The 27,733-nt window shown below is 39.4% G+C and overlaps 1 protein-coding gene across 6 annotated transcripts; it reads left to right on the forward strand.

Annotated features, from left to right (window-relative positions):
* Positions 1-1,483: 1,483 nt before the first annotated feature.
* LARP1B (La ribonucleoprotein domain family member 1B) lies at positions 1,484-26,858 on the forward strand. Of its 6 annotated transcripts, XM_030450863.1 has the most exons (20): positions 1,540-1,778; positions 9,718-9,779; positions 10,891-10,950; positions 11,871-12,039; positions 12,427-12,570; positions 13,093-13,248; positions 13,481-13,649; positions 17,445-17,589; positions 17,800-17,974; positions 18,764-18,936; positions 19,415-19,786; positions 20,929-21,052; positions 21,874-22,085; positions 22,477-22,583; positions 22,998-23,158; positions 23,473-23,617; positions 24,558-24,667; positions 24,888-25,015; positions 25,798-25,846; positions 26,155-26,858. In XM_030450863.1, the coding sequence occupies exons 6-20, from the start codon at positions 13,239-13,241 to the stop codon at positions 26,166-26,168; spliced, it is 2,094 nt and encodes a 697-aa protein (XP_030306723.1). In that variant the 5' UTR covers positions 1,540-1,778; positions 9,718-9,779; positions 10,891-10,950; positions 11,871-12,039; positions 12,427-12,570; positions 13,093-13,238; the 3' UTR covers positions 26,169-26,858. The 6 variants fall into 6 exon arrangements, with proteins under 6 accessions (XP_030306726.1, XP_030306723.1, XP_030306721.1 ...); XM_030450866.1 differs by having other exon boundaries at positions 1,484-1,778; positions 13,093-13,236; positions 25,798-26,858; XM_030450861.1 differs by having other exon boundaries at positions 25,798-26,858.
* Positions 26,859-27,733: the final 875 nt, after the last annotated feature.

Consider the following 27,733-nt stretch of genomic DNA (forward strand, 5'->3'; position numbering starts at 1 on the left):
TCCTGTTTTTTTTCCTGATTTATTCAGGTTCCTGTGCTGCAGTACTTCAGTATTCCTAAGTCCCAGCTGGCCTGCACGTCTGCTTCCTTGTCTTCTAATACTTTTAGGAGAAAAAGAGGAAACGGGAGGTTAATCCCCTTCTCAGTGACTTAGGTAGGGCCTCTCTACTTTCATACCACTCTAACCTCTGCTTTTATTTGGGAATCCAAATAAAAGAGGTGAAAATTGTTTTGAACAGGTAGTATGACATATGCAAGATGATTTCTGTGAGGTCTTTGGCAGCAGGTAGAAAGGTAGAGGAGACTTGGTGTGATAGTGAAGGTACCTGTCTTGTTGCAATGCTTGAATGATGTGTGATTCCCTTGCTGCTGGAACTCACTACCCAGTGAGCACCGTCTCTAGGCTGTGCTAGGAAGTGCTGAAGTCCAGCAAAACGTTTTCATTTTCTGTGTTTGGAGACACTCATTTTAGAAAGACCAATGGAAACAAAATGTCCAGGGAGCTTAGACCATCTATAAGTGGGTATGTCTGTAAATGGAGAGCAGGAGAGTAACTGCTGCTGAATTCTCTGCTGTTCCTCTCTCCACCTGTTTCATTTTGGCCTTCCACTGGAGAAGCCAGTATTGAATAGACGATATTAGACATTTATACATATATTGTCACTGATTCTGATGAGGTTTTCAAGCCGAGCCTTTACTTTAAACCAGCTCTTGGGTGATTTGTTTGGTTTGTGTGGGTTTTTTGTCGTTTTTTTTTCTCCTGAGTTCTGAGTTTGTGTGCTAACTGGGCTGGGTTCTGGACACTTGTTGGTGATTGCCCGCTCACCACTCTTCTACAACTTCGGTTGTAGACGTTTTTATTTTTCTTTGGAGTCTCTTTAGTTAACGCAAGGTCAGGACGCGGTACGGTACTACCCGAGCTGCCCGAGCCGCTGATATAAAATTTTTTAACAGTTTTAACGCTGCTGCCTGGCTGCCAGCTCTCCTCCAGCACGTGTGTCGCAGGGGAGCCCACGGAGCCGCCGCTTCCGCGGATCGGGGCGGGGAGGACGCGGCGGCGCCGCGCTGGGCCGCGGCCTTGGTGAGGTCATAACGCACCGGAGTGCCCCAGGCCCCGCCCCGCCGCCTCCCTGCTACGCCGGCGGCCGCCGGAGCACCCCCCCCTCCCCTCCGGGCGGGCAGGGCCGGCGGGAGGCGGCGGTTCGCTCTGCCTCCCTCCCCCGCTGCTTCCCTCCCCCCTTGCGGCTGCTGGGAGCGGGGGCTGCGGTGCGGGAGGCGGCAGCTGAATGAGCGGCTGAAGGGGAAAAGGAGAGAGAGAGAGAGAGAAAGCGGCGCTGCGGCCCGGCCCGTCCGGGGGAGGTGACGGGGAATCTCCCGTATCCCCGTCCGGCGGAGCGGTAGTGAGGGGAGGAGGAGGCGGGGCCCCCGCCTTGGCTGCCCCGCGGCCGTCCCTGCCGGCGGCCCCTCGCGGCGGGCGGCCGGGCATGTCCGCGGCGCAGGTGTCGGCGGCGCCCGCCGAGCGGCGGGGCTGGGGGGGTGCCGAGGGAGGACGAGGAGGCAGCGACTCGGCGGTCAGCCGGCCCCGGGAGTCGGAGGAGCCCCGGCGGACAGAGCCCGGCACCTCTCGCGGTGAGGAGGCCTCGGAGGAGGGCGACTGGCGGCGGGGGCCGGCGGTGGAAGCCCCGCCGCCCAAGGAGAATCCGTGGAGGAGGCGCGGCCCGGCGGGGAGCAGCCTTTCCCCTCCCGCGGCGGACGGGCCGCTCGGCCCGCAGGACCCAGGTGCGACGGGCAGGCCGGGAACGGGGTGTGGGGCCCGTGGGACGGGCGCCGGCCGGGTGGTGGGGGTGGGTTGGGGGATTTTGGTTTTATTTTCGGTTTCTTTGGGTGTATTGTGGCTGTTTCGGTGAGGTTTATTGGAGGGAGGGGGTCGGTGGATTGGTTCGCTTGTTTTTTTCGGAACGGAACGCGCGTGTTTCGCCGCGTGTGCTCGAGTAAGGACAGGGCCCCGGTGCGGGTCGGGCAGCCGAGCCGTGCGGCCCCGGCGGAGCCGAGCACGGGTGCTCCGGGTTTTTGACATACATGGGCAGAGGAGGGAAGCGTGCGAGGGGAGGTGGGGTCCGGTCTCCGCCTTCCCCCGGCTCCGGGCGGCGGAGGGGGCATGCGGGGACACGGGGACGGGACTCGGGGGAGCGAACGGCTGTGCCGGCTGCAGGATCCCGGGCAAATGGTCACCACCGGCCTGGTGGAGGAGGGGGTGTGACCTCCGACGAGCCCCGCATGGCCCTGGGTTCTGGGACTGGCAAATAGGGTTAGAAAGCTGCTCGTCTCGCTTTGCTTTTCTTTAGAAATATTACCGAATGCTGTTCGCTTTACCGCATGTCTTTTTTGCCTAATTATAGAGTAAGGCCCTTTTGTACGATCCGTTAGCTGGTTTTACTTTCCAGAAGGTTTGGATTGTGGGGGTTTAAATGCTAACAAAAGTAGTCAGTTTGTTTGCTCTCGTGATTCAGACTGTTCATGTGGAAGTAGAGGGAAGGAGAGTAGATGGGGTGTAATTTTCTGGCCTTTAACCACTACACATAAGAAAAAGGCTGCTTTATAGGCTCCATAACAACCAAACAGGCAGATGGCTTTACAAAACTGGTCATCGAAGACTTGACTTGAAATAGCCAGGTTTTATGCTTAGGCTAGCAAAGATTTCCTAGAAGTGAGCAGCTTCTTGGAGTATTGTTTTTGGCTGGGAGTAAATTGCTGACCTCAAAATGCGTATTTCAACCTGTGCTTCCAGAACATTTCAGTCTCAGCACTTGTTCCTGAAGGCACCTGACAAATCTTCCTGTGATCTCACAGTCACTTTTATCCTTGAATTAAGAATGTACTTCCTTCATAAAGAGAAATATATAATTTATAGTTTCAAGTGTACAGGTCATGCAGACACAGGAGTTCCCCAGACCACAAAATCTCTGCTTAGCTGAAGATCAAACCTTTTGGCAATGCATACAGTCACCTTTATCATCTCAATTGTTTTGTTGGTGTGTACTGACGCACTCATAAATACCTATTAATGTGTAGCTTCTGCAGTCCATCTCACTCTGCAGCAGCTTGTGGTCTTGTCCATGGATGAAAGGGAGCTTGTCACTCTTGCCTGGCTGTGCAGTAATAAAGATGGTGCATGAGAGGCATTGGGAAAGCTCGTTTTGTTACTGTTAGCACCTTGTGCTTCCCCTTCTGTGAAGTTTACTTTTCCACTTAAGATAAAACACAGTTGTTGAAGGAAGGAGGAGAAAGGAAGCAGTGAGTTAATACACTGTGTACATTATGTCCCCAGTGTGATAATTTCAGAGAACTTATTATATATAAAATTTGTGCTTGCCCTTTATCAAATTAGTATTAAACAAGTAGTTGTAGCAGGACATAATTTGCAGTGCCAGGTGTAAAACAGAACAGATCTGGGAGGCACTGTTGCTGGGAATGGCAGGGGTGTAGAGCACATAGCAGGGGGTGTGTTTTGGTTTGGCCTCCACTGAAAATGCCACGAAGGACACCAGTCTTATGGAAAAGGCAAAGCAGCTGATCTTTCCTGGCTGGTTGAAGGAAGGAATTGCCCTGTGCCTCCCTCTGCAACGAGGGATGTATTTTGAAGTAACTAATTTTGTGTGGACAAAGCAGAGCCAGTCACACTAGGCCCTAATGAACTAGGCCCTTAGTAGTATGGAAATTAGTCATGTGAAATAATAAGCAGATGAACAGAAATACTGCTGGGATGGAATGTAGAACTCTGTAAAGAGGATAATAAAACATAGAAGAATCTCACATCAAAGTAGTGACTGAATCCTGTTTGACTTGTTGATCCTGGCTTAATTTGTTAAAGTTTCCTGAGATGTGCACATATGGTATGTTTAGTGATAGTTACACACTTGAGAAAAATTGACCTTGGTCTGTCATCTTTGGACTTTCAATTTAGTGTGGTATTAGTTTGCAATAGAGTCCAACATGACTCTAGTTACTGAAAGAAATGGTTTAGGTCACCCAACACTAGAAGAAAAAAAGCAACGTGAAAGGCTTTAAATTCTTGGTGAAAGGATTCAGTTAAATTGTTGTTACTATGACATTTCTAAAGTATTTTTTGTCTTAGGTATGTTGGGAGGTTTTAGTCATGTTCTATAGTAAACCAAACACCTAATGCAAATATATTTGATTTTTTCCACATTTCATTGCTTCTGAGTAAGTCTTTTATTAAACTTATCTTTTAAATGGAACAATTGCAGAATTCTACAGCTACTTTTACTTCCTAGTCTGCATTTTACTCATGGAGAAAGTATACTCATTGTAGCAGTATGAAATTGCTAGCAAGATTAATAGGCTTGTCTGATCTGAGGGTTTCAGAATGCAGTGAGGTAGGTTTAGCACAGGCTGTCAAGTGATGAAAGGTGCTTCCTCCTCTCACCTTCCCTTGCAGCATCCAGCCAATATATGTTAGCAAGTCCTCAGTTCTGCTGGTTGAAGCTCGATGAGTAAGAGGAGAGGAGCAGTGGCAAGGACGAAGTCCTTTGTAATCTTGTAGATAATTTTTACAAGGTAACAAGCTCAGCTTTTTTTTAAATTGAGCCAAGAAGATGTGTCCCTGCTGAAGCTGTGCAACAACCCAGCCTTCATCCTGTATTCCTTGTCTTTCCCCTGAGTCTTGCTTTCCTCAGCTCCTCCTGGAGCTGGGCTCTCACAGCAGAAGCTACTTACCCTTCCTGCACATAAATAATTTTCCTGGACTGAGTCACTGAAATAATTTATTACGAAAGTTCTCCCACCTCTTAGTTTGCAACCTGAAGTGCTGCCCTTTTTGTGAGCTTGCAAAAAGGAATCACTGACAGGTTCTTTAGTCTCCGTCTGATTTGTATAGCTGATGGGGATCTCTAATAATTCATTAGATAATTATTTAAAAATTGTCCATGAAATTTATTGAAGTATTCAATGAAGCAAAACGTGCTGTTTTAAGTGGTTGAAGTGGGTTTGCTCACTAGTGTGCTTGAATAATGTATTTAATTAAAATCACTGCATGTTTCAGTCTTTTATATTGTGCTCAGGATGTCTTTCTTCATTGTGCTTATTTCTGGGCATCAAAGAACACCTTTTACCTGATACTGTGGTAGCACTGTAATGCTGTTGTATAAATTAACCTGGTTTGGTCTGTTAGCAAGCAGGCTGTAGAAGTACAATTTAGTAAAGGTATGTTAATAGGAGTAGCAGGCATTTGATTAGTAAATGGATAAATGATCTGATTATCAATTTTTTTTTGGTGTATCTAAGGCAGATGTTATAATTAGTTCTTGTGGATTAACTGTTTGAATAGCAGCTTTTAGAAGTTATTTTAAGAATTATCAGAAGACATTGGCAATACCTCAGGCCTGAAGGAAATAAACCATTATCTTTACAAACCTGCTGTCTATATTTTAGTTGTGTATAACACCATATGTGTAATTTTGTATGGTAGGTTTGTTTGGCTTTTTTGTTTCTAAGCTGGAAACCTGTTATGAGAGAGAAATCCACCCTTCTGCTTAGAGTCTAAGACACAGAACTGTGTTGCTGTGCTCGAGCATCCTTATAGACCATGAAAGCTTTTGTAGAAATTGAGTCAAAGGCAGCAGCTTTCTATTAAGAAGCTATTAAAAAAGAGATGAGGAGTGAAACGTAAGGGGAAAAAATAGTGCAATTATTATCAGTCATGTACTGGGGATTTTTTCCTTATTGCTTGTTGTGTTGAAAAACTGTATGGTTTTGAATGTAACTATATGGGAGGTCACAGGTGTCATAATTTGCTGTCTTGGTCAGTTGTTTAAATAGTGTGAAGAAGGTCAGTCCAATGTAGTTTGATATGAAATGCTAATACTGTTGTGGGAAGTGACTGTTGTTTCCATTTCCTAGAAACTTGGATCTAAATCCATGTTCTGGATTTAAATTACAACATACTCCAAGGGGTTGCTTTGTCATGTTTGAAAGACTTTCACCTTTATTTCTTAAAAAAATAGATTTTAACATAGCTTACCTTGTTCAAAAATGGATTATGCTGTGAAGTTTCAAACTGAGCATTGGAAGGAAAATGCACAAGTGAATCAAACATGTTCCACTAAAGTTTTGGAGATCTGTTTTACTAGGTCATTTCAGCTGCCCCCTGAAGCACTTCTGGTATTTATGCAATGTTGTTTCTTCACTGAAGGAAATAAATGTGCAGTCCAAGTAAAAATAAAGCCTGAATATTGTCTAGGAATCCTTAGAGCATAAACTGTGTTTCTATCAAAATTAGAATATGTTTCACGTTTTATTAATAGACTGCTTTCAGCAGAAATTGACAATACCATCCCTCCCTTTCTGTTAGGAAAAAATTACTTGCCTGGTTATTTGTAGAACTTTCCATTCTGAAGTGCTTCTACTGAAAATGTAATTTGTCTTGTGATCAGTGGTACTTTGGTGGTTTTTCTACAAAAGTATAATTGACACAAACTTTGCTTTTCTTAGTCTCTGCACATCATCCAGTCTGGTTTTTTATTTTTTGTTACTGTTGTCCCAGAGGATTGCTGTTAGTAGTTCCAAATTATCAGTTCCAAAATTCACCTTTCATTTTTCAGAACTGTTGTCCCAAATATATTGGGGTACTGCACTTGGGCCTCTTTGTACATCCATGTCTTTCAGCAGAAAATATCTCATGTTAGGGTGTAGTGTATAAAGAGTCCTGGAAGAACTGTAATAAAAATGACTCTGAAAACTGATTTGTTTACACATGGACATCATCTTCACTGGATGGAATACAGTGATTGAAGGTGATAATTTGCAGTTAAACCTCCTCATCCTTGATTTTATTTCCCCCCCAGGCCCCCTCAGAACTCATCTGAAACCCAGCAAGTAAAGTAATTGAAGATAACTGAATTTTTTTGTCAACGCTGCATGCTGCAGATTACTTTGCAGCATGTGACTCAATAAACTGTTTTAATGCAGTTAGTTTGGAATTAATGGGGATTGAAATAGTTTATTTGCAAGGGCTTGTTGGGTGCTGCTGGAATGATGTACTGAAGAGGCCGTTTTTGGGTATTCAGCAGTGTTATGGGATGTTGAAACCAAAGACTGGAGTGATGTTAAGCATTGAGCTTTTATTGAGACACACTACAGTGAGTTTTGCCTGGACAGTGGCTTCAGGCTTTGTTCATAACGAGGTAACAGATGTGACCTGGGTAAAACCTTTAAGTGATCTGACATTCTGTTCTTTTACTCTTCACACCCTTTCTCTCCCCACCCCCTAGCTTGTCCTTTATCTTGCCTTTCATGCTTCACACTAAAATCCAGCTCCCACATGATAAGCCCCAGAAAGGTGGTCAGGAAAGATCAGTTAAATTTGGTTTTGAGTGTGGCTCTTTATGGAGGGCAAGAAACTCTGTGGAGTTGTTTTCAGGGGGGGAACTACAGGGTGTGGTGAGATCTTGTGCCTGTGAGTTCAGAAGGGGCATCATCAGCTAGACAGTGTGTTGCCTAATATTAATTTTCTTTTCATTTAGTGTGCAAATGTATCTTCCAAGTCTTACATTACTGCATACAGATAAGAAGGATTCTATTAAATGAGTTGGGTCTCGTTCTGCTTGATCCAGATAGCTTCTCCTGCTGCCTGGAATAATATTCCATGACTAAGATAGTGCAGCAACATCAAGTCTTTTATTTTTTTATGCCTTGTTCTACACCCTGGTGACACAGAGTAGAAGTTCTGGCAGAGCAGTCCTTCAGTGGCAATTTAAGTAAAAGTGCTGTGAGATGGAAAAAGGCTTCAGGAAGGTAATGGGACAGCTAATAAGAGGTGCCTGTATGCAGACTGCTGGAGCACAAACACCATGGCCAGTCAGTTTACCTGAACAGATAATTGGCAGTTTTAGTGGAGAAAATTTGTTTGCTGCTCCACCTCCACAGCTGTTTGGCTTGTTTTGCAAAGGGCAATTAGTTTACTATTGAATGACAGGTAAAAATTAGCATTGTACATCCCCTGCCTATTTCTGAAAGCCATCAGTCTAAAGTTAACTGAGTCTGGATGGCAAGAAAGAGGCACTGTGTGTGTGTGTGTGTGTTTCATCTCTGTTCTATAAAGCAGATCCATAGGAGGGGAAAAAAAACCCCAAAACTAGTGGTGTGGTGAAGGTCACAGGTGAGTCAGGATTCCCTGAATTCACAGCTCTTGTGTGAGGTGCAAGTTGTGTACAGCAACATTAATGCAATTTGTGGTGGAACATGGAGTATAGATGAGTTCATGGTTCTAACGTTCAGAGGGTATTCCAGGAACCAGACAGAGGGTGTTCAGAGTCACTGTGGCACGAGGGTGGGGTTCCCAGTGTGAAGCTGTGATAAGGAAGATTAGTCACTGGATGTGAAAGAGATAAGGCTTGAGGAGGTGATGTTATCCCTCTATGAAATAACAATCCACGAGTGATTTCAGTCATGGTCGATGTTTCAAGCTTCTCTTGGAATAAAACACTGAATAGGAGGCTTCAAGGAGAGGTTTTGCCTGCTTTTCTACAGCAAAATGTGTCCTGGGAGACCAGGGCCAGGGTCTAACAGAAGTTGAGATATTTTCCTCTGTCTCAGTTCTAGTCTCCAAGAAAAATTGCTTGATATTAATGCTTTTTTTTCCCCTCCTGAATTCACAATGCAAAAAAAATAGGGATGGGCAGGGGAAAATTGCACAGGATAAGACAATGTGATTTATGTCCAGAGGGTTTATTAAGCACATGTATTAAAAGATGTAGTAAATGTAAATACTTTTTTTTTTAATGGAGGTTACTGATCTGAGATCATTAGGCCTAATAACCTTGTCATACGTATGAGTGAATTATTTCCAAGCATTATATTAATTCCTTGCAGATATTACAGGTTGAAGTATAATTGACTCATGCTCAGAAAATCAGATGGGATGATTGATACGAAGTTTAGGTCTTGGCTCAGTGTGGTTCTGAAAACATGTGTTGGCTTCATTGCAAATGTCTGTTTTTCATAAACATACCTGTTGTGGAATTTGGACATTAAAATCTACTAGTCTTAATGTAGCTTTTATAGTAGTGTTTTTATAGTACTTATAGTAGTGTTTTTATAGTACTTTTATAGTAGTATTTTTCACCTTTTCTTTTTCATTGCTTCAGCTTAGTTATGAGAAATATGGCTAAAGTTTTGTTGGCATTTCAGTAATTTCTTGTACAGGAATATTACTAAGAATTTGTGAATATGTAATTGCTTCTCTGTTTTTTCTGTGCTTGCCTGATGATGGAGTTTGTAAATGAATTCTGTCTTTTAAACATAGCTTCTAATGGATGACTTTGCTGATGTGTTGCAGGGGCTTGTTTTCTTTGCTACTACTTAGGTTAAAATACCAGTGTTTCCAGATAGCTTTGATCTTACAGCTGTGTGCTGTGTTATATAGTATCCTGTACACCTAGTATCCTTATATTCTGTGTTAAAAATAATATTCTGTACACTAGTTTTCAAGTTTATTTACCCTCATTATGAATGTGAGTTTTTCAGTGTTGTGTAATGTTCATTACTCTTTGGAAATGTTCATTGACTTCAGTACCAAGGTCTTAAAAAGACTTTGATGTAGCATGATAGGCAGATGAAAAGAGTTGTGTAAGTGTTCTGTCCTTACTCTTGTAAAGTGCAGTCTAATTCTTCATCTTTAAATATTTTTCTTCCTTTTCAGAACTACAAAATTCCACTAAAGTTATAAAAGCAGCAAAACCCAGGACGAGGAAATGCAGCAAGGTGTGTATCTGTCAGAAGGACACGTATGAGTTACTGGACTGATTGGGTTAGAAATCTCAGTTCATCTAACTGGAATTAAACTCAGCTGATGATATATGGTAGGGAAATGAAACGGTTTCAGTGGAGTGTTTCTGGCTGTAAATATTCAGTATGGTTAAGTGGCTGATACTACTAAAATTCAAAAGATAGCAAGGGATTTTCAAGTTCTAGCTGTGTTATGTTCTGCCATGGTGATGGTGAATTCTGGTGGCAGAAAAGTGAAGATGGAAGCAATTTTTAGTTAGATGTTAAAGTGGTGTATTTGTGAGGGATAAGGAAAGGGACAGTTCTTTATAAATAACCCAATGGAATTATATAAAAATGTGAAGGGACAGCAAAGAAATATCACTTGAGCACAAGTGATGGTGTTTTGGTTTTAGAATTCTTTGTGTATTATGTAGTGTGTGTGCTTCCTGTGCTGTTACAGAATTATAGCTAACACACCAGGAGACAATCCTTTTATTGAAAAACTTCTTAAAATTTAGTGCAGCCACCCTTTTTTTGGTCAACAAATAGCTGCAACAAAAGGTCTTGCAAAAGCTAAAAAGTAGCAGATACCTTTAAGTCACACAGGAAGCTATGTGTAAAACAACATTTAATCTGACACTTGTTTCCTATGGGCTTAAAAGTCATAAGTCCTCTTTGTTTTATAATATGTAGACAATATAATATGTATAATGACTTGATACACATGTAATCAATGTATAATATAGTACAAGATGTATAATATGTTTGGTTTATACTGTAGAAAATTCTGCTTGCTTGCTTGCTGTCTGTTTTGGATGTGCCCACTTACCCTATTCTCCATGAGTGCATTCTTTAAACAGATAAACTAATGACAAGCTAAGAAGTACTGGACTTTGATTTGGTTGTAGCTGCAATGAGCAGTTGTTTCTATAATTGATAAGACTGTTTTCAAAACGTGTGTGTTTATTTCTGCTGTGTTTCTCAGCTTCTTCTAACACTTCTGCTCAAAGGGGTAGTCTGGCCATCTGAGTCATTACTGACAACTTCCATGTGTGAAAAGGGATGAAATCTAGGAAGTAGTATAAATTGTTTGTCATCTTTACAGGGTGGTGATTTTGGTGATATAACAAACTGGCCAACACCAAGTGAAATAGCAAACAATGAAGTAAGTATTCCTACTTACTTACCCCTCAGTATTTATTATTTTTAAAAATCATGTTGACTTCTCTGGTTTTTTTTTTACCATTTCCCTCAGAAAGTGTTGCAGTTTCAGCAGAAATTTTGTCAATAATTCAGTATACTGCTCTGTGCTGTGAATGTGTCCAAATTAAGACTTTAATAAAAAGTATCTTAAGGTAGTCTGGCTTGAATCATTTGTCCTGCAACCTCTGCTTCCGATACTCTCTCCCTCAGCTGATTACCAGAACTTTGTTTATGTCAGCAACAAAACGTTGTCAGGTGTCTAATGAGGCTTTGAGCATTGGAGGTCAAATCTGTGGATGTCTGTAGATCTGACACAGCACTGTAGTTATTGCTAGGTAGAATTTTCCTCCTCCAGTAGCTTATTCTGCAGGATTAAAAGAAAAATCTTAAAAATTGTTGAAAGGATCTTTAAAACCTGACTAGATTATATGCCAATAAATTAGTGCTTATCCAGTTGCTCATGTTCCAGGTAGAATACTTCATTGTGGGCATATGTCCCCTCATGGTTTAGGATTTATATGAGATCCTTGTTTTTCTGTTTTTTTAATTTTAAAAAGTCTCTATAAGCTTCCCCATCATCAATACACCTGCCAGTTGCTAAGGTGTGAATTCAAGATGCCTCTTTGTTTGCTATAGTCTAATAACTCAAAAATGCTGTTAGTGAAGAGTGTGTTCAGCTTCACTGTGCAATAATTCCTAATTTTCAGGGGCTGCTGTTGTAACACGTGAGATACAGTGCAGAGAACCTCTGTAGCTGTGTCCAAAAATGTTGGTATTTTCAATCATGCTCTGATGTTTTGTAAAACAATGGGTAAAGGAAACATAATACCTTTTGCTATCAGCAGCTGTGCTGTCAGAAATAATTACTGGTATCTCTTGCAGTGTAAGACTGTAAGCCACAGTAAGAAGCCAATAAATAGAAGAGAAAAGGAGGAGAAATCTGATCAAAAAACCAATAATGGAATCAAGGACAACCTGGAGACCAAGCCAGATGGTCCAGGAGATAATATTAGTGAAGATGAAGCTCAAACAAATAATCAAAGGAAAAAAGGTCAGTCTGGGCACTATGTATGATGCAAAAAGTGACCTTTGATACTGTTACATTAATTCCAGTTGAATGACTTGATGAAAAAGCTGTAAAATCTTGGTAATGGAGCTTAGATCTAAAAATTCATTTAACAAAATAATTGAACTTCATAGATTTAAAGTTGAGGTGTGGTTACCTTTCAGATTGAGAAATTCTTGTTTACTACAATTATTATTATTAATTATTAGCCATATCTTACTATGCTTCTTCCAGGTTTTATACTTTGAAATTAACTGCTGCTAGTTCTTCAAGCATAATTCTCTAGAACCTTCTTAGGAGCTGAAACCCAAAGTGGTGCTAAAATCCAGAGTATTAACTTGATTAATAATCAAGATGCATAAACTTTTCAAGGTAACAAGCAGAAATGGGTGCCACTTCACTTGGATGACATAAGGTCAGACAGTCAAGAAAGACCAGGCTCTAGAACCAGCTCAAGGTTTGCTCTGGACACAAACAAGTTGATATCTCATAACAACCGACGGAATGAGACAAGAAGTGAGTAGCTCTCAATAGCTGAGGCTTTCTACTTGTGGTAAATAAAGTATAATGTTATCTGGGGGGGCATTAAATTGGCAGCTTATGTTGAAACTTGACTTTGCCTACACTCAGTAAAACCTAGTGGTACTATGTGCCTATAAGCAACAAAAATTAAATAACTTGTACTGTAGCTTAAGAAATTCTAAACTGTTGAATTGTCTAAATTCTAAAGAAATCCCAAGTTTCTAAAAATTCAGTTTACAAGCTTGCTGGCACATTTATAATTATTTTTTTTTATTATTAACTCCTGCACAAATCAATCAGAGCTGTAATGTCTCAATCACTGACTCTTCTGAGTAACTGAGTTTGGAAGCAGTCTATCTTTATAGTGTGTGCTGGTGCTCTGAATCAGAGCAGCATGTATTTTTATAGTCGTGTAAAGCCAGAGTAAACATAAATAACATAAATTCTCACATAAATTCTTAGTTATTTAATCATATTTAATTATGATTGCAAGTTTTATGCTTTCTTCTCTTGAAGACTGGCGTCGTGACAGAGAAAAGAGAGAGGATCATGATGAAGTGTGCAGTGTGAGAAGTGAGGGTGGCAGCATCCGAGGATCCTCCAGGGGCAGAGGAAGAGGTAGAGGCAGAGGAAGAGGACGAGGCAGAGGAAACCCCAGAAGTATGCAAAGAAGTTGATGCTTAGCAAAATTTTAAAAAATACGTTTATAATGTTATTGATTGCACATGAATTAAGAATTGTCTTGAAAAACATATCCTGTAAATTACATGATGTGGCTTGAGTCTTTAAAAAAACAGATACTGGAAAACAACAGCAAAATAGCAGTGTGTCTCATGACTTAAATTATTTGTGGGCTGGACATAATATTTTTCATCTTCTTTTTGTGTTCTCCTTTATTTTGAAGTGAACTTTGAGTATTCAGTTGGTTATCAAGAACTGTATGGTGAAGGAACTGATCAAGTGTTTCAACCTGAGCTTAATGCTAGCATAATGTATTACTATGGTGATGGAACAGGAGTGCAAATGTATTCTGTGGATGAAACACTTCTCAAAGAATATATAAAACATCAAATGTGAGTAGATTGTTTAATGTACAAATATTTTTAGCGACCTAGTTAAGATGAAATAACTTATTTCAAACAGTGTTTAATCCTGACTATCCATATAAAGATGGAGGTGAAGGCATTTCAGTTTAACTTTTGACCATTAAGAAGTGTCAGTTTGAAGTTCTTCACTGGTGGGGTGGAAAAACTTAAGTGATGGGGAGGAATTCTGAGGAAGCTGTTCTGCATCTTGTGCTGTAGTCTGGCTCTAACTCGTATACCTGCTTTATTTATGGTACATGGCCCTCCTTTTATGTTGTCATGTAATTGAGATATGGATGTCTCTGAGCTTGTGCTTTTGAGTACTGTTGGTCTGTTTGCCTATAAAGCTCTTCTTGGGTGATGATGAAGCTAGACCTTTCCCTTACTGCTCTCAATTTCACTGAGAAGTCTTGTTAGTTTGATGTTTTCAGAGTGTTTCACCTGAAACATTTAACTGAAAGAGAGTAGTTTTGCAATGGTACTTGATTTTTCAATAATCTGAACTGTTTACTTTCTCGTGTACACCATTAGGCAATGAGAAACCATCTGGAAGACTGATTATCACCAGGAGACAAGTCAAAAAGGGCCTGGAAACAACTAGTTCATTTTAAAGAGACAGTTTCCACCACTGGCAGAAATTTCATCTTCTAAACTTGCAACGGCATTTCTCTGCGATGCCTTTGTGGTGGTTTTGGATTGCCCTTGTATCCCATAAAGCAATTTGCTTATTTTATTCTCGCTTCTTTTGTTACAGTTGACGCAAAAAGGACGAAAAAAAGCCTCTTTAGAGGGCAGAAAGTATCTGACATGTGGCTATCAACTTCAAAACTTCTATTGCAGTCTTTTTTGTTACTCTTGCTGCCAGGCCCTTATGAGACCTGACAGTGGACATGTACCCCCATGTCAGGATAATCGGCCTGCACTGTCCTCAGACAAGTGAGGGAGGAGCACAGACTGTTGGCCAGATTTCTGGGCATGCAGTGTAGAATCCAATCCAGACCTTCTAAGGTAGGACATGATGATGTCCCCCCTCTGCTGAGAAAAATGTCAGTTAAAGCATTGGTCACATCTGACTTCTGGTTATATTTGTATTTTATTTTAGCAATGAGGGGTTGGCAGGTGTCAGTAGAAGACATGGCAGGGCTGGCTAACCAGAGCCTTTGGTTGCTTGTCTGATATGAACTCCTAAGGCAGTTGGATTGTGGAGCTTGCTTTCCAGGAGAGAGAGGGAGGTTCTTGAACAGGTTTAGAACAGAACTTCACTATTTTTTTATGCTCCTTAGAGGAAAAGATTAAAAGGTGTTTTTTTTATTCTGTTCACTTCTTTTATCACATTGAAAATTATGGGAAACAGATCTTACTCATCAGTTACCTTTTATTGGCTTCTAAATGGAGTTGACTTTGTCTGCCTTTCACAATTTAGTTACAAAATATTAAATAACTATATCCAAGAAGAACATATATGCTGAGTAAAGCTACACAGCACTGTTAGTTCTCAGGGTTCCTTACAGAGTCCAAGATAAATCAGAATATAGTAGAGAAGTGATATTGATTTGAATCCTAGTGAACTGACCAATTTTAAAACATTCCCTGCTTAATAGGGAAAATCCCTAGAGACTGTTCAACTGAGTTGGTATGTAATTTCAGCAGGAAATACCCTGCTATTAAGCAGTTTATGCTTAACCCAAAAACCAGCTTGATGTAAAGAGATGCTAATATTTGCATTACATACAAAAATATCATTAATGTTTTTAATTACAGGCTGAAGTTGTCAGCCTGAAAAATTCCAGTGCTTAGCAACTCCTCAGTCTACAGTGTACAGTAGAAGTCTATTTCAAGTCCTCTTTCTTCAAAAAACAAAGAAATAAGTTAAATTTCAGACACGTGTCCAAGTCTGTGTTAGTTCAAGAATAAGTGAAGGGACTCTGTGGAGAATAAAAAAAGAAAAGAAAAGCTGGAGAGGGCATGTGTGTGTTCAGGTTTTTCCCTCTACTTGAAGCAAACTTGTACATTGTCTTCATTTATCATTAATGGTCTTTCACATTCCTTTTTCTAGAGTGATGGACATCAAGTGAGGCAGTTTGAGTCAAGTTCAGTCATTGTCCATTTCTGCTTGTGGAGTTTTTAACTAGGTGAATCGTTACAAGATTTTACCTTTACTGTATGACTGTAAAGGTAACATTAGTAAAATGTTGGTTATGGCTTTTGTGCTTGCTTATCTCCTAGGCTGGGAGGGGAATAGATACCTAGCAGTTCAGAGCAGTAAATAGTTTATTCTTGAAAGAATCCTTCTCTTTGTGCACAGTTGCTTCACTGATCGGTTTATTTAGCTCTGAGTAAGATCTTAATTGTCTGAAAGCCTTATTCTCTTCTCTGTTTGCTCTGATTTAATGGCAGTGTTTTCATTTGTTGTATGTCTTATTGTCCAACTTTGAGACTCTGTGTTCATTCTGTCTTTTATAAAGAGAGCTTTTGCTTCAGTTTTCTTTAGCTGCCAAAAATTAGAGAAAGAAATTGTATCAGAGTTCTCCTTGGGTCATTGATAGCATCAGAGTCCTCTCCTCTTGGGAATCTCTGCCTTGACCCAAATTCAGTAAAGATGCTTAGCATTTTATAGTTAGAATTAGAATTCTAACTTCATTTATATTTGCATGTGAGTGGGTGGGGTTTTTTCTCAGCATTTTAATGCTCTCTTGTTTTATTTTTGCACTACCTCTATTCTTGTGGTATAGAATTTTAATTGCTCTACATTAAATATTTCACTACCTACATTTTCCTGAATCTGATGAGGAGTAGTATTCCTTGGATGTAACATGCAGAATCATGGTATGATGTGTTAACTCTGCAAAAGGCCTAGATTTTAGTAGTCATGATTAAATTGGGGGTTTTTTTTCTGTTATTTTTCATAGGATGTTTTCTTGTTCTCTTGCTTTGTGTGACAGATCATGATTTGAAATCCTTACTTCTCTTGACCAAGTCTAACACATCCTGACACCCTGATCATTTCATGGAGCAGATTCATTGTTTCAGAAGATTTGTCCTTTTGCTGTTTCTTTATCCCTCATCTCTTGTTCTGTGGTATTGTCAGATTCCTGAAATGGTCCTTGTCCTGCTTCTCTTTATCCACTAAACATCATCTCTTCTTTCAGACTTTCCCTTTCTCCATGAGCTGTTGTGCCTTTTGGGTACAGTTTCACAACAAATAAGTCATTACTCTTTTTGTTTTCTCATCTTCCCACAAGCATGCTTGAAGTAATGGTTCAGAGTACATGTGTGTGCCTCAGCACTCAGATAGGATACTTAAACCTTCTAATGTACTGGAAACTGAGCAAAGCAGAGATACAGTTCAGGATGAAGGTGCACTGATACTGCTGTGTGGGAAATATTAATGCCCTGCCTGTAAGCAGTAGTTGTCCTTCATCTATATGGAGGCTAAGAGAATGTTGAGCCCTTCTGTGCATGTAAGTAATAAAGGACGGGATGGGTGAAAGAAAACATGAGCATAGCTTTTTTTTCCTGTTGCAGTTCATATATGCAATTGTAACAAGGCTTTGATTTATACCCCTGTGTACTGTGCTGGATTGTAGGTCTGTTAACATGTTGAGTGTGTGTGCTGTTCTGTGAGTCTTGCTTTTAATTACATACCTGTTAAAAAAAGCATTTTATTGACAACACACTAGGCTCTGATTTTAATGAAAGACTTGAACGAGGAATCTCCAAGTTGCTGTTTTAGGATTTTCTTTAACCTGCAGTAGCCTCATATTTATATGTTTCTTTCTGCAGTGAGTATTATTTCAGCACAGAAAATTTGGAAAGAGACTTCTTCCTGAGGAGAAAGATGGACCAGCAAGGATTTCTTCCTGTCTCATTGATTGCGAGCTTCCGTCGGATGCAAGCTCTGACTACAAATGCTGCACTCATTTTGGAGGTAAAATAATTCAGAAGTATGCACGTAGGAAGTGGCTTAGTGAATTTTTTACTGCCATATAAAGTCAGTGCTGTGAAGTTGAGAAAGAAAATCTGTTTTCAACGAGAAGGATTTTATAAAGATGTTGTGAGATGCAAAGTTTGTGGGGTTCTTTTCTGGCTGGCGCCCAGTATGTAAAGTTTTACAAATTATAATATGCTTGTCACACAGGCTCTGAAGGACAGTACAGAAGTTGAAACTGTGGATCAGAGGATAAGAAAAAGAGTTGATCCAGAAAAGTGGCCAATTCCAGGTCCTCCTCCATGCAGTCTGCCACCCACTGACTTTTCTCGGCTCATCAATTGCCCAGAATTCATACCAGGCCAAGTTTTTGGCTCACATACTGGTAAAGGATTTATTGTATAGAAACATAAGTTTAGGACTGACTGTCTAGCTTAGGAAGTTTGCCTCTTGGTCCTCATTTCATAACAGGAGTTGTACATTTGGTAGCTCTTTATTGAGCTGATATGCCTGTCAGCCTTGCAGCTACCATGTCCCATGGCTGACACAGCTGACGTGAGGTTGATCAAAATGTCTCATGTTGTTATGGCTGTGGCCATTCTCCAGAGTACAGCATGATGGACTACAGTCCTTTTCTATTAGTAAAAGAAATAGTAATCTTGTTAGTCATGAAATCTGCTCCATTTTGATGACAGCAGAAAAGTAAATCTTAAATTGGTGCATCCTGGTTTTGTATGAGGAATCTCATTCACATTATTAGTAGGGAGAAGGCTTTGTTCTCTGACAACTCTTGGCAAGGAACTATTTTAACAAATTGTTGGCTGGAATTAAATAGGAAGAATGAAGACTGGGTTAGGCAGCCATCCATAGAGACAGTGGATGGTGTGGAGAAAACATGTCCCTAAGGATGCTCGTTTTGGTTTGTGAATAACACATAATATCTTTCTGACTTCTTGAAGCTTTCTACTTCAATAAGTTACTAGAATCAATCTTCTAAAATGCTGAGTGAAATTTGAGAAGCTATCTCCTAAAAATGAAAAAAAATTCTGCTGATCAGGGTTACATTTAGCCAGAAAGGTAGAAAAATGGTAACTGTGGCTAAAAGATTAGTGAAACAAACAGAAAACAACAAGAAAACAACCTGTAACAGTAACTGAACTATTTTCACTGCTAGAGTCTGCACCAAGTTCTCCAAGAATGGGAAGCCCACTGAGTCCAAAGGAAAACACTGAAAGGAGTAATTTTCAGACTATGTCCAAAGGATTGTCTACAAGTTTGCCTGATTTGGACTCTGAACCCTGGATAGAAGTGAAAAAGAGACATCGTGCATCCACGGTGAAAAAAAAGGTAAGATAAAAAATCATTCAGTTATGTTTAAATGAACAAGTGCAAACTTGTCAGCTTCCAGAGTATACTGTAAAACAAGGTTTTTCACTTGTTAACATATGTGAATCTTGATAATGCAGCACTTACTGTGCATACTTATGCTACCCGACCTAGAATAACAGCTATATTTAAAATTCTGATCCAAATCTCACTAAAATGAAAAGGAAATGATGTTGTGGGTTTTTTTTTCTGCTGAGGGACAGTTGTACCTGTTGATTATTGAAAAATGTATTGTAATGTGCATTGATAATTGTCCTAAAATCTTATGGTAAATTATTTAGAACAGTGATTTAGTCAATAAATATCTGAAAGTGGCCATATTGTTTCTAAGTCCCATACATGAGTTTGCTGAAAATGTTCTGTCATGTTCTATTTATCTCCTATTTGGATAAGCTTTATCCTAATCAAATATAAAATGCATCACCTTCTTTTGACTTAGGGAAGTGTTCCTACACCTGAACAAACACCAGATCAACAACAACCACCCCCACCTCCAGAGGAACAAGAGCAAGAAGAACTTGATTTTTTGTTTGATGAAGAGATGGAACAAATGCAGAGTCAGAAGAGTAAATTCACCGATTGGTCAGACAGTGATTCTGATTATGAAATTGATGATCAGGATGTAAACAAGATTTTGATTGTAACACAGACACCACCATATATGAGGAAACATTCTGGTGGAGATCGTACTGGCAACCACGTGGTCCGTGCAAAAATTACATCAGAACTTGCTAAAGTTATTAATGATGGTTTGTACTACTATGAGCAGGATCTGTGGATGGTGCAGAGTGCAAATGACACTATGATGAAGGTAACTTGTTGGGTTTTAATTTTATTTTTGACTTGAAAGCCATTTCTGTCCAAATAGTTCCAGAATTAATTTCAGCTGTCTGGTACACAGCTGTAAATCACTACACTTTGTCTGCTCATACTTCTTTCTGTTTATTGTAAGCAGCTGAATGCAAAACCAGCAGGTTTTTCTTGTCACATATTTGACTGAAAATCTTTGAATGAATATTTTTTAGAACTATTTTTAACATTTTGCTTTCTTGCTCTGTGAATTAGCTTGTTTTATAACATTTGTCCTAAGGGAAAGGGGAGTGTTTCTGAGTGAGATACTGAGAGGAAGGTAATAATACATTAATGTTAAAGCAGTTTCACATTAAGGTTCTGTTTTCTTTGTAGCTTGTTAGATCTGCAAACAAATGAAAATTTGGATTGCACATCTTATTTTATTAAAGAAATATTTTTATTTCCTAGCCTGTATGTGGCATCCTGCCTTTTGAGGCTTTCAAAACTTCTCTAGATTGTCAGCTTTGCTCTATTTTTGTAATTGTTAATTTTTTTTAATATACTAAGTAGCCATAGAATTACAGAAGAGTTGAACTTCAGCACTACATAGGCAGGGGTCAGTATGGCATGCTGCACTCCTGTTAATCTGCTCTTGGTTTATTAAGAAACCCTTTTTGCTGTGTGAGTGAGGCCAGAGAGTGGTATATCTGTAGGCAATTGCACTGTATCACTGCAGATATTTTGTGTGCAGAAACACCAAGTTAACAACAAAGTTAACAAAGTTAACCAACCATGAAGTGCTGAGGGGAAGGATCTTTATGTATAAAGGTGGTTTGTGGGGTGAAGGTAGCTTAAAGGACACATGGATCATGTGAGTACAAAGAAGAGGTAACAAAGAGGAAAATATGTTGAGAATAAAGGTAGAATGCAGAATATGAAGTTTTTATTACATATCAAACGGACCCAGAAGAGTAGCAGACTGGATGAGGACAGTGAGAAACAGCACACAACGAGATTTTTTTTCTTTTCTGCTGTTTTTACACTCTTGACAGTGATTTAAACATGATTTTTCACAAACAGTGTGCTGTTTGCTCTGAGTTAGCTGAGTGATTTCAGATGCTGCAAGACATTTGTGTTTACAATTTGCTTTCTCTAATTCAGCAAGAGATTGAGAATTTTAAGAAGCTAAATCTCATTAGTAAGGAAGAATTTGATAATCTTGCACCAGAACAAATTGCTGATCCAACTCAAGAAGTTCCTCCAGGACCTCCAGGGTTACGGAAAGGTAAGGAATGTGTTTGTTGGTAGAATCTGGGTAATATTGTTTTAACTCTACCTATGTAGTGTTGATTTTTGTTCAGTGAGCACTTTGAGGAGCTTTTCCTTTGTAAATTTTTCACATTCTCAACTGTTCATCAGTAGTGTGGTTTCCATGGAGTTAGAAGAAGCCAGTACTCATCCTGTTGAGGATATGTATGAGCACCAATAGTCCATGCTCTGTTTCATTGTCACCATGCACCAAAACCAGGTGCCTCTTGTGTAACTTTAATTTACAATATGTGAAGTAATAGCTAGTGACATGTGAAACATTTTCTAGAAACCAGTATTTTTGTGGGAAATGGATATGGAACAAAGTGAGACTGGAAGAATTTTCTATTTGTATCATAACTGTACTGAGCAGTCACAGTGTCCAAACCTTGTCTTTAGAGGTATTTCTGATCCAGCAGGATGTTGTTATTGTTTACTATGATACCTGCTAAAAGCATCTTTATAGTTGAAGAAAACCACCTCACTGGAAAGCATGAATGTGCTTACAGTTTCACCAGTGTTTATTTTCTGTCACTTTGCTAGTGTAAATACAGAAGAACAAGGAGGTAAGAGAGGAGTGGGTTTGAATTTTCCAGCAAAGACATCCTTGAAACATTATTTCATAATTTGGAGCAGTTTGTGCTGCTGCTAGGCCAAGTGCTTTTGTTGGTTGGATTATCCTTTGGGGGTGATGCAGTTTGCTTGAAATGAAACAGTCCTTTAAAACATGAGGGGAGCTTAGGTTTTGAAATTTTAGGTTTCCTTAGAAAATGAATGTTTTCTCCTTTCTGCCTGCAGACTTAGCAGATGAGCTGGCTTGTAATTCTATGAGTACTGAGGTACCTCCAACCACAGCAGTGGCTCGGTCACTGCCAACAGCAGTTCCTGATCCCCCCTGTGTTCACCCTGGTTTCACCCTGAGGACACCTCGCACCCCCAGGTTACAGGATCCAAACAAAACACCCAGGTTCTACCCTGTTGTTAAAGAAGCACGAGCTATTGACATGAAGGTAAGTGAGAAAATGTAATATTTTTTGAAAAATCCTAGAAAACTCGTGTCCGTGCATACAGTTTCACAAGAAGGAAAAGGCAAAAGATGAAACACTTGTACATTTTAATTGTCTATCTTAAAAGTATTTACTGAATTCATTCTTTTTTATTTCTACAAAACGGTTTCCAACTTTTCTCTAGCATTTCTTAAAAATCCTTGCTGAAAAAGTGCAATGTCTAAAGACTTTTGTTTTGTTACGTAAGATTAATCTTTAGGTTATGACACTGGTGTTTTATAGTTGTGACTTCATAATGTGCTAGATAGAATATAATATCCTTAAACTTTGTTTTAAGAGGCAGAAAATGAGTGCAACTAAAATAGGGAAATAAATACTTCATTTACTTCCTTAGACTCCAAGAAAAAGAAAAACAAGACACAGTACAAACCCTCCCTTAGAATGTCATGTTGGTTGGGTGATGGATTCCAGAGACCACAGGTCAAGAACTTCCTCTGTGAGGTAATTTTTTTTTATAAATACAGTGGAAGTAAGGAAAGAGCAATCACAAAAGACAAAACTGTAGAATGCAAGCCTGTCTGGAAGTCTCTCAGTGTTGTTTGTTGAGCCATGACACAGTAGCAGTAATACTGCTTGAGGCACTGGTGTTCACTTCAGTGATTTTGTCTTTTAGTACTCATCTCAAATCAGGTGTTACAGTAATGTTTAATTATCATAATAATCCAAAGCTACCTGTTTTTTTAGCATAGAATCCCAGATGTCTGGGACCCCAGGTGTGCATTCTGTTGGTCATCAGGTGACTGTGCTGTTATCACAGCTCCTGCTCAGAGCAGAATGGCTGAAAAGTGATTCAGGAGAAAAGCCCTGTTTGTGGCATAGAAATTTTACTTTTTTTTTTACTTTCTTTTCCTGCAGCAGTTCCAATGCTTCGCCTTCAGAAGGAGCTCCACTGGCAGGAGGTTATGGCTGTACCCCAAATTCTCTTCCAAAATTTCAGCATCCTTCTCATGAACTGTTAAAGGAAAATGGCTTCACTCAGCAGGTGTACCACAAATACCGCCGAAGGTGTCTAATGGGTAAGATGCTAACTGCAAGCACTTTGTAAAGTTTTAGGTAGGAGTTACCAGGTGTTAACCTGACTCCATTTTTTCCCCACATTGTTTACAAATCCTTCATATATCTTGGGAAAGCAAAAAAACCTTTATTTGATGCTTCTGTTTTGTGAATTCCGCTTTCCATTTAATTTTTACATTCTGTGACCAAAAAATTACCCTCAAATTTCAACTTGCTTGACTGAGGAAGGTCTTGTGTGTGTATTACTAATGGAAAAGCACTTGAAAATATTCTGCTGAAAATACAAAACAACTTTTTGTTTGTTTGTTTCTTCCAGAGAGGAAACGGTTGGGAATTGGTCAGTCCCAAGAAATGAACACACTTTTTCGTTTCTGGTCCTTTTTTTTGAGAGATCACTTCAACAAGAAAATGTATGAAGAATTCAAGCAACTTGCTCTAGATGATGCAAAAGAACACTACAGGTATTCCCTTTTTCCTGGCAGTTAGAAACTATTGAGGTCTTGCCATTTATTTTAATGACTATGAAATTTATGTACACCTGAAGTGAACATTTTTCATATTGGCTTTGAGTCTTTGTAAATCTTTAAAGTAGCCTATATGTGATTTTAATACAAAAAAATCTGTGTTTATTTGTACTTTGCAGAGAAATAGCTAAAGGTGCAGCATTTCCTGACGTGTGATTAGTCTTGAATCCTACAAAATCCTTTAACCTGTTGACTGTGACAAGTCAGCTCCATGCTTGCTAATGCTTGTAAGAGGCTTCCTTCCATAGGTGGAGACATTCTTCACCTCATTCAATTTTTCAGACTGCTTCTTTCCTTCCAAAAATACCAGAAAAATAATCACAGAAGAAATTACCACTGCTCCTTGAGCTCTTTGTTATTATTCCTGTCCTTTCACCCAGTTCCCCCACCTCTTGTTTCTTTTATCCCAACACTTTGAATGCTAAGTGAGGAAAGGCTGTGGAAATCCTCAAATTTGGATAAGTTACCCAAGACTGCAGTGATAGTCCCTAGGGAGCAAAGATGGCTTGAATAATACCTTGTGTCTCTCTTCTGAGCTTTCCTCATGCTTTGTGCTCATCCAAGAATGCATTTACCAGGAGAAGCTTCAGAAGGCTTTTAAGGGGACTAAGGAGGCAGCAAGTGAATGCAGACCAGAAGGTGTTCCCAGCTGTCATTTTCTACATGTGTAGGGCATCTGTTGTCCAGAAGTTGAAACAGTGAGACAAACCTCATTTTCCTAAGCCAGCCTCAATTATTTGTAAAGGTGTTTCAGAACAATAGGTTGATTGTGAAAAGGAAATGTTCTTTATGAGAAGGGGAAAACTGAAAACTTGAATCCTTCTGAGGAATGAGGAGCTTATGTGCAAGATTTTCATACCTCTCTGTTCTGTTACAGGTATGGATTGGAATGCTTGTTTAGATTTTACAGCTATGGCCTAGAAAAGAAATTCAGGCAAGAGATATTTAAGGATTTCCAAGAAGAAACAAAGAGAGACTATGAAGCTGGTAATTATCATAGGCCAGTTATTGCTCACTCTGGGATAACTTCAGCTGGGACATAATCCCAGTTCTTTGGCACTGACTTGTTAACTAACCCAAGAGCAGCTTCTGTTCTTGTTCCTTTTATCATATGGCTCACGTAAGCACATAGTTACCAGTGAATAATTAAGTTTTTAATTACATATGACCTTTGTAAATTGGTACAGTTGTTCTTTTCCGTTACTAGGTCAGCTATATGGACTGGAAAAATTTTGGGCTTATCTGAAATATGCTCAGCACAAGACCCCAGCCATTGACCCCAAACTGCAGGAATACCTTAGTAACTTTAAGAGGCTTGAGGACTTCAGAGTGGATGTAAGTTCAGTACCTATTTTAAATAAATACTTGGTGTGTGTGAATATTATTGCAGAGTAAGCTGAGAACAGTACTTTATTTCACAAAAAGGCAGGTTTGCAGATCCTGTCAATGACTAGAAAATGCATGATTTAAGAAAATAACATGAAAAATTAAGTTTTATTCTATGTATTGGTATTTGAACCAAAGTATGGTGCTGAGATGTGGTGGCTACAATATAAAAAATGCTGATCCATTTTCATTGTGTAATGAAATAAGTAGAAGAATGTAGCTCATTTGTCATCTGGTAGGACTGATGACTTCTGTACCTTTTAAGAATTTGGCAAAATAATTAATGCCCAACTGGCATTAATGTCTTTATGAGCTGTGACAGGCACTGTTCTTGCTGAGAATTTATCTGTCAAATTCAGTGTGTCCTTCCTGTAGAATGGCAGATCCTTAACTTCTGTGATGCCAGGGTACAGTGCTCCTGTGCTTTTCATAACTCTGTTACAGTGCACTCCATTACCAACACCCTCTGAAACCCTCCAGTTTCTGGGAGTTGTGGCAACCATTTGGGTCATGATGATTAAATTAATTCTATAAGACTGTTTAAAGTCCCTAATGTGTCCTGCTCAATGGCCAGAAAAGCTTTTGAACATCATCAGTGACCTGTGAATAACTCAGATGACAAGTCCTAAGTCAATGTCTGATTACAGAACACTCTTCTCCTTTTTGATCCTTTTTGGAAAGGCCTGGTGTGACAGAACAGCATCTAACAGGTTGCCCATGTTTATTTTCAGCCTCCTATTAGTGAAGAATCTGGCAGAAAGAGACCAGTTGCTGCAACAGGTGAGGATTTAGGTCATCACAAACAGCAGTCTAGTTTTTCTAAAACACTTCTTGTCGCTGCCTGTCAGACCCAGGCACTGGGTAGTGTTACCAGTGGGAATACTGTGCAAGCCTCCAGAGGCCATAAAAATGCTGCCAGGAAATCTATAGAAAGTGATGTACCAGAAAAATAGACTGCAGACAAGCTCACAGCCCTGAGAATCAACTTGTGCATCACTCTTAATCGGGAGATCTTCAAGGCGAACCAATCTAGCACGTGATTCTAAATGCATGGGAAGACAAAGGATTGGATTCTTTTTTTTCCACAGAACACTTACCCTAGGAGAGTTGCTCTTGGTTTTGGGATCATCGGAAGGATCCTAGGGAATATTCTTTGGCTTCAGTATTGCTTTCCTCAAGCTTTTGTTTACAAAGAACTGCATTCCTTGCATATGCAAAAAATGCTTTGGGGATGCCTTACATTTCAGCTCGTATTTCTTGAAAAAGGTATGATATACCCATGTTATTTACTGTGCTTTCTTTACCCAGATTTTCCCCTTATTTGTATTTTACCAAAGCAAAAAATACGATGTTATATGCAGAATTTGAAAGGAAAGGTCTATGTGATTGGTTTGCTCTTGAATTTATTGAATTATTATAAAAAGTATGTTTTTGTGCAGACAGCACACTCGAGAATGTGCAGCTGTATATGGAACTGCATTTCTGGATTCTATTTAAAGACATAATTTCTATTTTTTTCAGGGTCTCCATAGTTAGTATTTTAATAAATATGGAGTTTGAGTGGACATAACTGGGATAGTTTTGCAGATAATTCCTTCAGTACTGGTTCTTAATGGCTCAAGCAACAAAAAAATACAGGGAAAAATGGATCTGTTGATTTCACAGTGTCTTAAATTAATATCTATAGTTTGTGCAGGCTGTTAAAATAGCAAGCAGTTCAATTATTCTTGGCTTGAGAGTTGTCTTCATTTGAATTCTCTTATGAAGTACTTTAGCAGGAGAGGCATAATTTCAACATTTTTTTTCTCCATATTTTAAGTAATGAGTTTGAAGGGAAGATTAATAATCCTTGTAAATTCTATTTTTGCTTTATTTTGCAATGCCTGAAAGAAGTTCAGCTTCAGTTGTGCTAGGTAAGCCTAAATAATTTCAAACAGGTCTAAATACAATTTCACTCAGTGCAAGTAATTAAAATAAAGTTCCATTTCTGTAGCTGAAAGATGGGGAAATTATATCCTATAATTTCTTATTAACTCCTAGAGACTCCAGAAAATCTGCACTGTTAACTTCTTATCTCTCCTAGGAGTAGGTGAGAAGAATTTCAGCTTTTTCTTAGTTAACTGCAGAAAACCTGAGTTAACTTTTTAACTCTGAAAATGCTCTCTAGCACAAATGCCTTAACCCAGGAAGTTGTCCTCACTGACTGTGCAGCCACCTGCAGAGTTTTAAACCTCTACCAGATCTTGGGGGTTATATCAAGTCCATTTATTTTTCAGTCATTTTCTGGTGAATCCTGATGAAAGAAATCCTGGACACTTGTGTTGTAAAGGAGTGTGTGTTAGCAGTGCCCACCCCAACACTTAATGCAATTTCAACACAAAATCAAACCTTTTGTAAGGGGCCTGCTCTAAATGAATTTAAATTAACACATCCCAATATTTTGGATAATGTCCTCCTATAAATACGCTGACGTGACACATCCCAATCCTCTGTTTGATCCATGCCTTTTGCTATCCAAGGAAATGATGAGAATGTAAATTTGGATTGAAATTGTATATACAAGTAATAGATTTAAGGTATTTCCTTTCACTTTTTCATTGGAGAATGTGCAAATTAAGCTTTTAGTGCGTGTAATTTTGTGTTATCTTGACAAATTTTATAAAAACA

This window comes from Calypte anna, chromosome 4B (genome assembly GCF_003957555.1).
Source record: "Calypte anna isolate BGI_N300 chromosome 4B, bCalAnn1_v1.p, whole genome shotgun sequence".
In the NCBI taxonomy this organism is placed as follows: domain Eukaryota; kingdom Metazoa; phylum Chordata; class Aves; order Apodiformes; family Trochilidae; genus Calypte; species Calypte anna.